Here is a 14,665-nt window from a genome sequence, read left to right on the forward strand (position 1 = left end):
ACCACAATTTGAAATCATCAATTCTTTGGTGCTCAGCCTTCTTTATGGTCCAACTCTCACATCTGTACATGACTGCTGGAGAAAACCATAGCTTTGACCACATAGCTTTGACTAGACAGACTTTTGTCGACAAACTGATGTCTCTGCTTTTTAATACGCTGTCTAGGTTTGTCATAGCTTTCCTTGCAAGGAGCAAGTGTCTTTTAATTTCATGGCTGCAGTCAACTGAATGTGCTTTTTCCAATTATCAAGCACTAAACAAATGATGATGACATTCAGTTCAGTTCAGTCGCTCAGTCGTGTCCAACTCTTCGAGACCCCGTGAATCGCAGCACGCCAGGCCTCCCTGTCCATCACCAACTCCTGGAGTTCACTGAGACTCACGTGCATCGAGTCAGTGATGCCATCCAGCCATCTCATCCTCTGTCGTCCCCTTTTCCTCCTGCCCCCAATCCCTCCCAGCATCAGAGTCTTTTCCAGTGAGTCAACTCTTCGCATGAGGTGGCCAAAGTACTGGAGTTTCAGCTTCAGCATCATTCCTTCCAAAGAAATCCCAGGGCTGATCTCCTTCAGAATGGACTGGTTGGATCTCCTTGCAATCCAAGGGACTCTCAAGAGTCTTCTCCAACACCACAGGTCAAAAGCATCAATTCTTGGGCGCTCAGCCTTCTTCACAGTCCAACTCTCACATCCATACATGGCCACAGGAAAAACCATAGCCTTGACTAGACGGACCTTTGTTGGCAAAGTAATAGGAAACATTAACTGAGACCCTGCTACTTGCCTCGACCTGCGCTAAGTGTTGCGTGTGCCTTACGTCAGTGTAGTCTCCGGCACGTTTGTGGACTCGCATGGTATCACAGGCCCGATTCTACAGAAGAGAAAACAGAGGCGGAAAGAGACTAAGTCACCTCCCCCAAGTCCCACAGCAAAGCCAGAGGCAGAATCAGGATTCAAACCCGCAGCTCCGGGAACCCACAGCTCACTGTCCTCACCCACAGTGGTGTAGACACAATCACAGAGGTATAGTCACAACCGCGAACTTTTCAGGGGTCAGTTCTGAGTCAGCTGCCAAGCACAGCCATTACTAAACATTAATGATATAAACTTATAATTAAATAAATCCTAGTAAAAGCCAAGGCAAGGAGTAGTCAAACCTCAACACTTCCTAACTACTGCATTTTACTACGATCTGCAGTCTTTAGATCATTTCTATCCACTGAAATCTGTTCGGTGAACACAGTACCCCCTCGGCACCACACCATCCTCTGCAGTTTCACTTTCCGTGGTTTCAGTTACCCACGGTCCACCTCGGCCCAAAAATGTTAAATGGAAAGTGCCAGAAATAAGCAATTCACAAGTTTTCAGTTGTGCGCCTTCCTGAGTAGCGTGATGAAATCTCACTCCGTCCCTCGTCTGCGCCTGACACCCACCCACCACCATCGTCGTCATGGCTCTGTGATCCAGGATCACCCAAAGTGCACGACCCTCTTCCTGACATATGGTCAGGTCAACGGCAGCCCCACAGTCCGGAGCACTGCCTCCGTCATCCTGCTTATTGCATCTCGTTACGGAGGCATCTCATCATCCGACATCGTCACCAGAAGAGCAGCGATGAGTACAGCACAATGCGAGGTTTTGAGAGACAGACCACATTCACACAACTGTCGCCACACGATGGTGGTGCGCTGTGTCCTGTTTTGTTGTTAGCTATTGTTCCTCTCCTACAATGCCTGATTTACAAATTAAACTTTATCACAGGTACACATATGCATAGGAAAAGCATAGTATATATTGACTGGATATATTCATTCAATATACTGGATGTATTCTTTGAGTATATCCTGAACATTCATTGGAAGGACTTAGGCTGAAGTTCCAAGACTCTGGCCATGTGATGCAAAGAGCCGACTCTTTGGAAAAGGCCCTGATGCTGGGAAAGACTGAGGGCAGGAAGAGAAGGGGACGACAGAGGATGAGATGGCTGGATGGCATCAATGACTCAATGGGCATGACTTTGAGCAACCTCTGGGAACTAGTGAAGGACAGGGAAGCCTGGTGTGCTGCAGTCCATGGGGTTGCAAAGAGTGAGACACGACTGAGCGACTGAACAACTGTCCATGGTTTCAGGCATCTAAGTGGCGGTTTGGAACGCAGCCCCCTGGACATACAGAAGACTGCTGTGTATAATGATGATGTACTGCACATCTCTTTCCAGCTCCGTGTATAAGGACAGCTATTTGGTACCCTGCAGTGGGCCCTGGTGGGAGTATTTACACCACGGGAATAGGCAAACGGTACATACAAATTGGGGCTTTTCCCCCAAAGACCCGGCTAACATTAAACGTTCACCAGTGGCTCACTGTAAGTGACCCGATACACCCTTCCTGTTCGCAAGGCGTGATCTCAGTGACTCCTTGCCAGAGACCCCATTCTTTCTGAAATCCAAAAATACACCATTCCCTGTGATATGCAGCGATCCAGATTTCCTTCCTGAAATTTCCAACTTCCTGATGAGGAGAGCCAGAGGCACTTTGTCTGAACAAAACATCTGAGATTTGAAAACGCTGAAAGAGGGAAAGTGAGAGTAACAGAGGGGCCCTCAGGTCGCAGAGACCCAAAGGGGGCTTGTTTTCACCTTACCCACCCCTCAGAAACCTGGACAAAGACACACCCACCCAGGGCCGCCCTCACAGTGTCCTTCCTGATCACCCCAAATGGGGAGCGCCCCGAGGGTGCAGGCAGAGGGGTGAATACACACAGGAGCCTGTGCACGGCTGAGTGTGACCCAGGCGTTAACACAGGTCTCTATGAGAGACGTACAAAACCAGCACGTTTTTAAGGACAGAAAGAGACAGAAGGTGGGGGACTTTGCTTGAGAAAGGGAGGAGAAAAGACAGACAGGAAAGGCACTCGAATGCCAAGAGTGGTTTCCATGGACGTTAAAAATCACAAGTGGATTTTGTTTTTTTTCAGGCGTTCTGTACTTTCCACAGATTGTGAGCATACCCTGCTTTTTTTAGGGGAGGGAGGGGGCGAGGAACTCAACGTAATTTCACACAAGCAGAGCCCTGTGGGGGCAGCCACGCCTTGGTCCTGCCCTGCTCTCCAGGTCTCACGCAGAGGCACTGACTCTGGGCCCAGCCTTTGCCCACCCCGCCCCCCACCTCTACTGGACCATGAAAAGAGCATTGTTCTCCAGGGTGACATCATTCTGCTGCCAGGAGGGTGAAGAGTGACCTGGAATTGGGTGCGGTCAGCCCGGGAGAAGGTGGCCCGTCCTGCCTGACCATCCACACCGGAGCAGAGGTGTGGTCACTGCAAGACGGGCTCCAGGTTGCCGGGCGGGGGTGGTGGTGCACTGAGGTCCAGCACCCCAGCTCCACGCCCCAAGGGGTGTCCTGAGACCAGGGCACCTGTCCGGGCTCTGGACCGGCGGTGGTGGGCAGCATTGGCACAGGTAATAGGAGATGCAGGGGGGCTGTGACAGCTGGACCCTACTCCCCTGAAGCCCAGGTCTCTGGAAGAAAAGTTGACAACCTGGGCAGGGCACACAGTAGGCACACGGTAATTGGCGACCACAATTGTTACTCTGTTCTCCTCACCACTCTCGTACTTATCACCCTGCGGTTCTAAAAGTTCACGCTGTCCTCACCGCGGCCCCCAGGCCCTGCATGCCCTGGCCCCACTCCCCCCAGTCTTCTACCTTCGCCCACTTACTCGCTGTGCTACGGCCACACTGGCCTCCCTGATGTTCCTCAAACATGCTGAGCACAGACCTGCCTCCGGGCCTTCACACTTGCTTTTCCTGCTGCTGGGATGTTCTTCCTCCAAACCCTTTGAAGACTCCTTCCCTTCACCTCTCCGTGCTTCCAATCTCTCATCCGTGAAATATGGGGCTACCCCACATATCCTTCAAGGAGGGGAGCTGTGCGGATTCGATGAGACCAACTCCGGGCAAGAAAGAGGGGCCTGCCCTTCTTCCCCAGCTCAGGTCACTGGGAGGATACCCCAGATGCAGAGTCCCCCAAACCAAGGTGCACCCAGCAGTGGTTCTTAACTGGGGGAAGGGTGGTGGTTTTGTCCCCCAGAGACACTTGGCAACGTCTGGGGACAGTTTTGGTTGTCAAGCTTGGGGTGCTCCTGGCATCTGGTGGGCAGAGGCCGGGATGATCTTTCATGCATCCACAGGACAGCTCTCCGTACCCCAAGGAGTGATCAGGCCCAAGGTGTCAACGGTAACGACTGGGACGCCAACACATGGCATGGGGTGAGTGTTAGAGGCAAGCCCTTCATCCTTGAAGACGGTTCCTGAATTTTCAAACCTACAGTGTATCAGAAAGCGGAGGCACCACTTTGCTGACAAAAGCCTGTATAGTCAAAGCTATGGTGTTGCCAGTAGTCATGTACAGATGTGAGAGTTGGACCACAGAGGAGGCTGAGAGACGAAGAATTGATGCTTTTGAACTGTGGTGTTGGAGAAGACTCTTGAGGGTCTATTGGACTGCAAGGAGATCAAACCAGTCCATCCCAAAGGAAACCAAGCCTGAATATTCTTTGGAAGGACTGATGCTGAAGCTGAAGCTCCAATACTTTGGCCACCTGATGCGAAGAACTGACTCACTGGAAAAGACCCTGATGCTGGGCAAGACTGAGGGCAGGAGGAGGAGGGGGCGGCAGAGGATGAGATGGTTAGACAGCATTAATATCACAGACTCAATGGACATAAGTTTGAGCAAACTCTGGGAGATAATGGAGGACAGGAAAGCCTGCTGTGCTGCAGTCCATGGGGTCGCAGAGAGCTGGACATGACTTAACGACTGAACCACACCAATATGACATATTTATGCTCACGTGTTTTATGCTGTCCCCTCAAAGGCGACTCTGTAAAGGCCAGAGCTCTGTCCTGTTTCATTCACAGCTGTTTCCCCAGCGTCAGCACCCTAGTAGGTGCTCGATGAATACTGGTGGGATGAAAATGTGAGTGAGTGAACGACAGGGTACAAATACACACCTCATGCTTGTGGAGGCCTGGCACTCAGGACATGCCCACGGAAGGTCAGCCAGGTTCTTCCTCTCCTTTGCGAGGGGCGCCAGTCTGGCCATCTGGGCAGGAGGGACTCACATTACGGCTCCAGCAATGCATCTCCCCGTGAAGCGCACACTCATTAAGCCCCTCCTGTATGCCAGGCGCTTAACAGGTACCAGTCCCACTGAACCACCTGCCAGACAAGTCCCAGGTGAACCCCCGCCTTACGGATGACGACGCTGAGACTGCAAGAGATGGCTTAACTTGCCCAGGGTCATTCGGCCAGCTCGTGGAGGAGCTGGGCCTCGACCCCAATTCTGTCCCCTTCCTAAGCCCTCTCTGCCGACGCCCCTCAGCCCTGGAGACCCCACCGCACCCCCCGGCTTCCCACTGACTCAGGGTGTTGGCCTCGTGGCGCTGCCGCTGCGCCTGGGTTCTGGCACCTTCTGCCTGGACTCCGCTAGCCGTCCACCTCTCTGGCAGGGCTTGTTCTCAGGCTCGCCCTGGGCTGCGGCACAGACGAGCCTCTTCCTGCCTTTGTCACTCCGAGACAATGCGATTATTTACCCTCTTCCCCCCTTTTATTCGGCAGACGCCCAGGCAGGCCATTAGCAGATTATTTCAAGGCTGCCTTTGGAAATGCATTTCGGGGCACGCCTTTCAGGGTTGCTTTCTGCCTGCCAGAGATTTTTCTGCTGGGCTCTGAGTAAATAGAAGCCTGAGGCAGGACTTGGAACAGAAAGGATTATTTAGATAAATCACGTATCAGTTTGAGTCCAAAGACTGAAATCCGGCCCCCTTCCCAGCCCCAGCTCAGGCTGCTGCAGGTGTCTCCTAACTCTTAATTGTCTGTGGCTTTGAAAAGTTTCCTCCCGTAAAACAAATACTGAAGCGAAGTCCCCAGGGGAGAGGGGTGCGTGTGGATTTTCCAATTCACTGGGAATCTTTGGAGGAATGGTTTGAGAGAAAAAGTTTCGGCTGTCGCGTACTGGGTGACAGGCCACGTACTGAGTGCTAAGCAGGGCTACACAGGCATCATGTGTCTCCTGGCGGCAGGTCACAGCCCGTAAGTGGCTGCAATGGGAAATGTAAAGGATGAGGACATCCCCATTTCACAGATGAGGAAACTGAGGTCCAGAGCGGGGAACAGTGTACCCAAGGCTACACGGCTGGGAAGGAGCAGAGCCACGAGTCACAGCCAGGAGTCTCTTCTGCAAAAGAGCCTGCATCTCCACCTCAACTCTGCCGTCATCCCCGGGAGGCAGGACACTGGGGCACCTGACAGGAAGCGTCTCCTGGTGCTCACCCACTATGTGCCCGGGCCTGCGATGGGGACCCATGTCAACCTGATGACCCCCAGTTCTCCCTGGTTGACAGAGGAGGAAACTGAGGCTTGAGAACGAGTCAGGGCCCCTTTGCCAGGATGTGGCCGGGTTTGATTCAAGCTTCCAACCCCTGCGCCAGCTGGTAGATGCCGAAAGTTAAATGGGAAGGAACCAAGTTAATTCAGCCCAGATTTATCAAGCATGCATCAGTGCTGAGGGAGGCACTGCCAGGCAACAGTGAACAGAGGTGGCAAAGGCCCTGCCAGGCCCCTCTCTTCGTTCACTCATTCATTCATTCACCAAGCTGGGGAGCAGGGCAATGAGGCCTGGGGGACTCCGGCCCATGCCCAGGGCCAAACAGTGGGGAGCTGAATGTTACCAAAGCCCCAGGCCCTTAACTGAATTGCCAGAGAGGGAACAAGAGTGAAAGAGAAGAGAGACACAGAGACGGAAACTGACACGGAGACAGAGGGACAGAAGGAATGACCGAGAGACCAAGTCACCTGTCCCAGAGGTTGGGTTGGGGGAATCTGTCTTCTAAATTCTGGCCCCACTGATTTATCCCGAGCCACAAAGCAGCACAGACCCAGGAGGAAAGGAGATGTCATCTTCACGAGGCGTATGTTAGCACCTGACTGCTCTGGTTGCTGTGTGACCCCAGGAGAATCACCACACTTCTCTGGGCCAGCTGAGGGGACGCCTGCAACCTCAAATGCACAGAGGGCTGGCTCAGAGCCTGGTGCACCCCATGGCTCCCTCAACCCTGGGTCTGAAATGACAACCGGGACTTATCACAAGGCTGAACCCAGGGGAGGAGGTGGCTCAGCACTTCATCCAGCTTTGGTCTCCTGTGAACTGGGTCACACCGTCAGGAGACCCTCTCTCTTTGAAGGCCCGTGATAGGGGCTTCCTTGAAGTTATCAGGAAAGTCTGGAGAAATCTTTTTATAGAAGCTTGGCTGGAAAGAGCCCTGAGTGGGGTTCAAAGCTGGGGGTTCCAGCACGTGCTTTGCCACTCACTCCCTGCACTACCCCAGGCAGGTGTCTTTCCCTCTCTGGGCTCAGCTCCACCTCTTCAAATCATTAGCAAGGTCCTTGAGGAAAAAAAAAAAAAAACAGCAACCTGGATACAGATTGAGTTCTCAATCATTAGATGTCATTCCACCCTGATCCCCGAGCTCCATCAAGCTTGCCAGAGTGGGAGCTGCTGAATCTCAGGACCCCGATTACCCTCCTCTGGCCCATCCTGGCCCATTCACTCCCAGCCGCTCTGTCCAGCGGGCAGTCCTGCCCGACACCTCGGGTAATCAGATGAGACCTCGTGGTTTTGCTCGGCTCGAAGACCACAAAAGCTACGACTCTATACGCACGTGACATGGACGCTCGGCCACCCCAGGAGAGTGTTTGAGGAGACGGAGCAGGTGCCAACTAAGCCTCCCTAAAAATAGGAAGCATTTGCGTCGGGCTGGAGTGTCAAACACTTAAGGATAAATCAACTGGCAAAGCCAGCCCCGTATACAGAGACGCTGAACCTGGTATAAACGTCCTGATGGCTTCGGGCGAGCACACGCGCCTACCGTCAAGGGGAATCACCACCACTGCACGCCTCTCTCCCAGGCACGGGAGCAGGAAACGGTCTGGCTGGATGGACAACTATCCCGGAAGAAGCAACTTCCCTGGCTGGATTGATGGGATGCCCCACCCCCGCCAGCCAACTTCCCTGGGGTGGGGGAGGGGGAGCACTGGCAGGGAGGAGTTCTCACTGTTGTTTTAATACTTAAAACAAACAAACAAAAAAATAATAACAAGCTTACAAGGTCTGGGCGCTCCGAATCCGGCTGCCTTTTCCTCAGGGAAGAAAATCTCTGTTGGCTTCGCGCCGAGAAGCGGCGGAAAGACTCTCGGCTCCGGGAAGCCAGGTGTCGGAAGGATGAAGTGCGCTTGAAGGGGGTCCGTCCGGAGGGCTCCCCGCCCGCCCGCTCGGGGCCCACTGTGCTGGTCACCAGGTTGAGGGCCTCCTGGAAGGACCGCCGGACGGTCCCCATCCACTGGGTCACGTGGCTCTGGGCCACCGTGAGTTTGTCGCCCAGGTAATCCATGGGGCCGGTGGGGCGAGGCAGGGAGGAAGGCAGTGAGGTGCCAGGGTCAGTCCTCTCGGGTCCCCCTGCTGCACGCTTGCTCGGGGAAGTTCTGGGCTCTCGCTGGAGAGGAAAGGTAGCCACCTCTTCAGTAGCTGGACGGGGAGCAGATCAACACCCGCCAAGCCGGCGGCCAGGGGCATCCACGGGGCCGCTGGGATCAGGCCGAGAGCCCAACCCCCTGGGGCTGTGAGTAAACACGCCTGCGGCTCCAAGATCCAGTTCCCAGTGCTCACCGGCCTGGCCGGCTGGCTGGCTGGCTCGAGTGACGACAAGCTTTGAGGAACTGGGCTGCTGCACTGGCTGGCTTCGGGGTGTGACAGTCCCTCCGCGAGGTGGGGGAGGAAGAGGCGGCGGCCCCCGGGGAACCCTCGCTGAGGTCCTCACTCGCCCCCAGGCAGGTGGCTGCCCGCGGCGGGGGGGCCCCCCCGGCTCACCTGGCCCATGCAGGTTTCCCTTTCTCCGTCCAGGGGGAGGGGGAGGTTTCCGAACCTGTGGGCCGGCGGGCAGCTAGCTCATTTCCGGAGGCAGCCACACCGGGGCCCCAGGGCCCTCCCTGGCTCGGCAGCCCGGGATGACATCAGCCCCCATTCTCAGCGAGGGGCTTCGCCGCCCGGGAATGCAGGAGGGGCCTCGGGGAGGCGGCCGCCCAGGGAGCTGACGTCCGCCCCCATTTGTTCTCCCCCCCACCCCCAAGTCCCAGCTCGCTGGCTCACCGTCCCGCGGGGCTGTCAATGCCTGCACGTGCTCGACAGGCAGCCCACCCGCCCTGCAGCGCTGACCGCCAGCTCAGCGGGGGAGGCGGGGCTGCACGTGCGTGCACGCGGGCGCGTGTGAGCGTGTGCGTCGGAAGACCCGGTGGCCCCGGGAAGGCTGAACAGTTGGGAAACTGCCTCCAGGGTGACGGACCTGTGGCCGGCAGTCAGTCTGTCTCCCTCTGGCGGTCCATTTCTCTGTCAGGTTCCCAGCCTCTCGTTCCTCCCCCGCCCTGTCTCAATTTCCACTTGTTCCTCCCTAAGCTCCTTCTCTCTCTCTCTCTCTCTCTCCAGCCTTCTCTCCCTCCTCCCTAAAAGGCAACACCCAGCCAGGTGAAACAGCCCCCGAGGCCCCCCAAGGAAGGAACTGGGCTGGGCTGTGTTTCAGTGCTGGTGGAGTTGCCATGGCAACCCAGGGCACAGCACCTGCCCCATCCTGGGCAGGCAGTCTCCGCACAGGAGCAACAGGAATGATTCATGGTTTATACTGGGTCACATGAGTTCCCAGGCTTTAACCCTTGTGGAGCTGGAGTGGTTGGGACTGGGGGTGGGGGAAGGAGGGCTGGGGATGGGAGGCAGAAGCATCTGAGACTGGAGTGGGTGCTTGTCGGCAAGGGGGAGCAGCAGCCGGATCCTGAAGGGAGGCATGCGTGTTGGAGGAGCTTTCTCCTTCCAGCAGGGATGGACCCTCTGCTGTACAGATGAGCAGGCGCAGACTCAGAGACGTAGATTCACCGGCCCAAGGTCACACAGCAAGGCTATACTACCAGGCTGTGGCCCGGGGCTGTTTCCTCCCCACTCTCCGCCCCTTTTCGCCCTTTTCGGGGTCTGATGCGGCGCGTGGTCCAGAGTTAGAGCTCAGTAAATATTTATTGTTCAAACGCCAAGTCCAAGAGTGAAACTTTGATTGGTTTGACTGCATCCCAAGAGCTTTTCCCCACCCACGTCACCTTCAGTTCTGAATAAATATTTGCTCCCTAAGACACTGATCAAAGGGCCTCACTTGAGAAAGTTTTTCATGGAGGTATCTCTGACAATGCAGCTGACGCAGCTCTGCTTCTCTGGATTCCCAGTCCTGATGGATGTTTGTTTGCTCACTCATTCTTCCACTCATTCATGTAAACATCTGGAAACTGCCCTCTCTGGGGTGGGCGCTGGACACAGAGCCTGAGGATGGTCCCTGCCCTCGAGGGCTCACAGCCCAGCAGGACCCTGTAATGGTGCTGATATTTACTGAAGAGTGTGACTCAGTCTCCAATGCTCTTCTAAGTGCTTGCAAGAATTAACTCAGGAATCCTCACATGAACCCATTTGACAGAGTGGAAGACTGAGGCCCAGAGAGGTGACAGTTACCTGCCAAGGTCTTCCAGGATGGTAGGCAGCCCTCAAGATGGCCTCCAGATATCCCTGCCCGCTGTGAGTCATACCCTAGTGTGGTCCCCTCCCACCATGAGAGAATTGGTCTGTGTGCTCAAGAGATGAGGCAGAAGTGACAGTGAGTGACTTTCAAAGCCAGGGCCTGCCGGCCACCATGCTATGAGGGCACTCAAGCAACCCATGTGCAGGGAGGCCAACTGCCCCAGACCAACCGCCATCACCAACTTCCAGCCATGTGAGTGAGCTGCTTTGGAAGAAGGTCCCAGATCGCCAGGCAGACCCTTGGATGACCCAGCCCTTGATCGCAACTTCATGGGAGACCCTGAGCCAGAGCTACCCGGCCAAGCTGCACTCCCAATTCCTGATCCACGGGAACCACAGGAGGATCAGATGCCCAGAGGCAAGATAGCACCTGGGCCATCAGGAAGCACAGGCTGGAGCAAGAGGAGGAGAGAGAGGGGAGGGGAAGAGGGGCTCTGGCAGTAGCCTGCCCCCCTCCCACCCCCCCCCCCCCCCCCCCGCCCCCGCCCCGCACACACACGGCCCCAGATCCTCCCTCCAGGCACGCATCTGGCCCCGCCCACCACCCCATGCAGCCTCCAGGGTCCCAGGGCTCTGGTCACCAAGGCTGGCCCGCTTTCCTCACACAGTGTCCACAGCCAGCCTCCTGCAGCTGGTGGCCCCCAGCTGGCCGGGGACTCCAGGATGGAAGCAGTCCTCCCCACCTAACCCCAGAAAAGCTGCACCAGAAATGCCTGAAGAGCTGGAAAGGGATGCAACTTTGTAACAGACCATCTGGACACAGAGGTGGGGAAAATTTACTGAGCACCTCCAGGAGCAAAAATGTTACATCAAAGCAGCACCTTTAAAATTATAATATCCGGAGACTTCCCTGGCAGTCTGGCAGTTGAGAATCCACCTTGCGATGTGGGGGATGTGGGTTTGATCCCTGGTAGGGGAACTAAGATCCCACACGCCGTGGAACGACCGAGCCTGAACCACAACTACTGAGCCTGGGAGCCACAACTAGGGAATCCATACGCTGCAACGAAATGATCCTGCATGATGCAACGAAGATCCAACACAGCCAAATAGATAAATTAACTTAAAATTAAAATTATAATATCCAGTGTTGGCCAGGCCATGGTAAAAGAGACATACTTACTCATAGACAGAAATGGAGATGGGTATGCATTTTCTGAAGGGAATTTAACATTCAAGATCAAAATTCTTAAAAACAATGCCCTGCCAGTTAGCGGCACATGCTGACATGTCCTGACATCTGTAGTTCACTTTGAAACGCAGGGGAAGAAAAACCCCTAAGGAATGGGTGGGTGGCTAAATTTTTCTTAGGCAAATGCAGTAAAATGTGACCAATTTCAGAACATACCTGGTGGGTATGTATAATTTTTCCATATGTTTGAAATTTTTCATAATAAAAGGCTAGAGTGGAAGGATGAGTCTGCCTTTTGACCCCGAGTTTCTTGATCCACACCCAGCCAGCACTTGGTCCAGAAAGGAGCATCATCTATACAAAACATTTTTGCCACAGGGGTGTTTATCACAGTCATATGTGATAGTTACATTTGTGAAAAAGTCGTAAAAACCTTATCATCCAACAAAAAAGAGACTTGTTCAGCGCTGTGCTAATAATACTGATCCCACCTTGATGTGTCATGTCGGCAGTAGGGCTTGTAAATGAACTTTGACTTTTAATGAATGCTGTATTAAAAATTACTTATCTTGATAACCTATTTTTTTTGGTGCTCTCTTAAACTGTGGACCTTACGTGTGTGCCTTAGTCACCTCACCCTCGATGCAGCCCTGGATTTGCTAAATCAATACAGCATCATGGTTAAAGGTTTGTAGACCTGTTGCCGACTCATTGGAAAAGACCCCGATGCCGGGAAAGATTGAAGCAGGCAAACGGAGAAGGGGGCGGCAGAGGATGAAGTGGTTAGATAGCATCACTGACTCAAAGGACAAGAATTTGAGCAAACTCTGGGATATAGTGGACTGCACTCCATGGGGTTGCAAAGAGTCGGACAGGACGGAGGGACTGAACAACTGTAGCTCTTATTATACCATGTGGCCCTGAGAAAGCTACTGAGCCTCTCTGATTTTCAGAGATGAAATCATCAGAGGTTGTCACTGTCACTGATGCTGTTGGTACCACGGACCGTGAGTGCCAGGCATCGTATTAGTGATACATTGTCTGCTCCTCCCAGCAGTGAAATGAGGTCTGTACTAGGACCACTACCCCCGTTTACAGACGGAAGAGACTGAGGCAGAGCGACTCCGTGACTGGCCTGAGGTCACACAGCTATGCAGTGGTGGAGTGCACAATCCCCAGCCTCGCACCTTAACCAAGGCAGAGGAAGACCAGCCTTTGCCAAATCAGTCTAGATAGAAGACAAGTGTTGGGAAGAGCAGAGGGGACCAAGTGGTGGGCCGGATCACACGGTCCGCCTCCTTCCACACCAGGGGAGAGGGGTGCAGAAGGGAGCTGGAAAGCCAGATTGCCTGCCTGCTCCCAGCTCCCGGCTCCTTTAGGTACAATGTGGTCTAAAAGTCTGACTATAAAAAGCGTCACTTTCTGAAAACTGGGGCACAGCCTGAACGCTTTCCCCACCAGAGGACTTTTTCTGCAAACTCTTCTGTTCTCTCCAGGAAACTCTTGGGAGGTTGCTGGGCATCAAAAAGGAAAGAAAGTCATCTCCTTACATAATTAATCCAAAGGACTCTGGAGAAGCCACCGCGATCCAGGAAATAGAGGAGGATTTTACCACCAGAGTAGGAGGTAGAGACCAGAGGTCACCACTTCCAGACATGAGTTTGCCATTACAGAAATCAGCATGTCACTCAGTCATTCATTCGACAAGCCTGCCTGTGCAGCTACTTCGTGTGAGCTCCGTACTGATCCCGAAGGGACTGCAGTCCCTGAAGAGCTTGGGGTAGCTCTCTGATTCCCAGCCATTCAGAGGAGAGGGTATCCCAATGGACCATATCAAACCCCAGACTCTAATTTTCTCCCCCATATCTGATACAAATGTGAACACTCTAGAGGATCTTTCAGTGGAAGAAAAAGCCAAGAAAAAAAAAAAAAAAAAATCTGCAATACAAGCACCAAGAGTTAGGAAAGACTAGTGAATAACTCACTATGATGGGAGTGTTAAGAGGTGGAGGTGAAACCCAACTAAGACAGCAGGAAGTTGAGGAAAGATGAACAAAGGGAAGATGATCATTTATTGTAACTGGAAAAAGGAAATCTAGGTAGGGTTTTGAAGGATGAATAGGAGTGCTCCAAGAAAGCTGAATGGCATTTGCAAAGACCACTGGGCATGGCCATATTCCACCCTCCCCCTGGGCTTTTGCACATGCTGTATCCCCTGTACCCCTGCCAAGAGCTGCTTTCCCCCGTTTTCCATCTCTATCAGATGTCCCCCCACCTCAAGACCACCTTCAACAACCCCAGTCTTTTCCAAATCTCCCACAGGAGGTCTCAATTACATGATCCTGCTTCCCAAAAAACTGGACATTCCAGGAGTAGGCATGCAGGTGCTCAAAATATATTAAAATAATATTATATATTTTATACATACGTACTTGTATTATATATAATATGTATTGATATTATGTTGATAAGGAAGGTGGTGTACTGGAAATGACAGTGACGATGAATTGAGGATCTGCTCTATGCTGGAAACTGGTTACCCAGACACCTCACCTCACATAATCCTGGCAACAACCCGAAAGGATGAGCCCTGTTATTAATTATCCCCAGTTCACAGAGAAGGGCAGTGAGGTTTTCAAGAGCTGAAGGTATTTGTTCAAGGTCACTGAGCTGGCAAGTGGGGCTCTGGGACTTGAAACCAGACCTGTATGATTGCAAAGCCCTCCTCCTTCTAGGGCAGAAGCCAGACGCTATCCACACCTCTAAGACTCCTTAAAACATCCAGTTCTGCCCCCAAGCCCCACGCATGAGTGTGGTGACTATTCTACACCCGTCTCGGGGTGTCCTCAAACCTCCTCTGGTCGGGAA

At 53.5% G+C, this 14,665-nt stretch overlaps 1 protein-coding gene across 4 annotated transcripts in view; it reads right to left on the bottom strand.

The window, feature by feature from the left end:
* KIAA1671 (KIAA1671 ortholog) overlaps positions 1-14,665 on the bottom strand; it is a 137,852-nt gene that overhangs the window by 57,388 nt on the left and 65,799 nt on the right. The window contains exon 1 of one of the 4 annotated variants that reach the window (XM_044930022.2): positions 8,168-9,704. The exons of the other annotated variants lie outside the window; for them this stretch is intronic. Within the exon in view, the coding sequence (XP_044785957.2) occupies positions 8,168-8,452 (285 nt within the window). The 5' untranslated portion in view covers positions 8,453-9,704. Of the gene's footprint in view, positions 1-8,167; positions 9,705-14,665 lie in introns of those variants that run through there. 4 annotated transcript variants of the gene reach the window in all.

The sequence above is a fragment of the Bubalus bubalis genome, chromosome 17 (assembly GCF_019923935.1).
Source record: "Bubalus bubalis isolate 160015118507 breed Murrah chromosome 17, NDDB_SH_1, whole genome shotgun sequence".
NCBI classification, from domain to species: domain Eukaryota; kingdom Metazoa; phylum Chordata; class Mammalia; order Artiodactyla; family Bovidae; genus Bubalus; species Bubalus bubalis.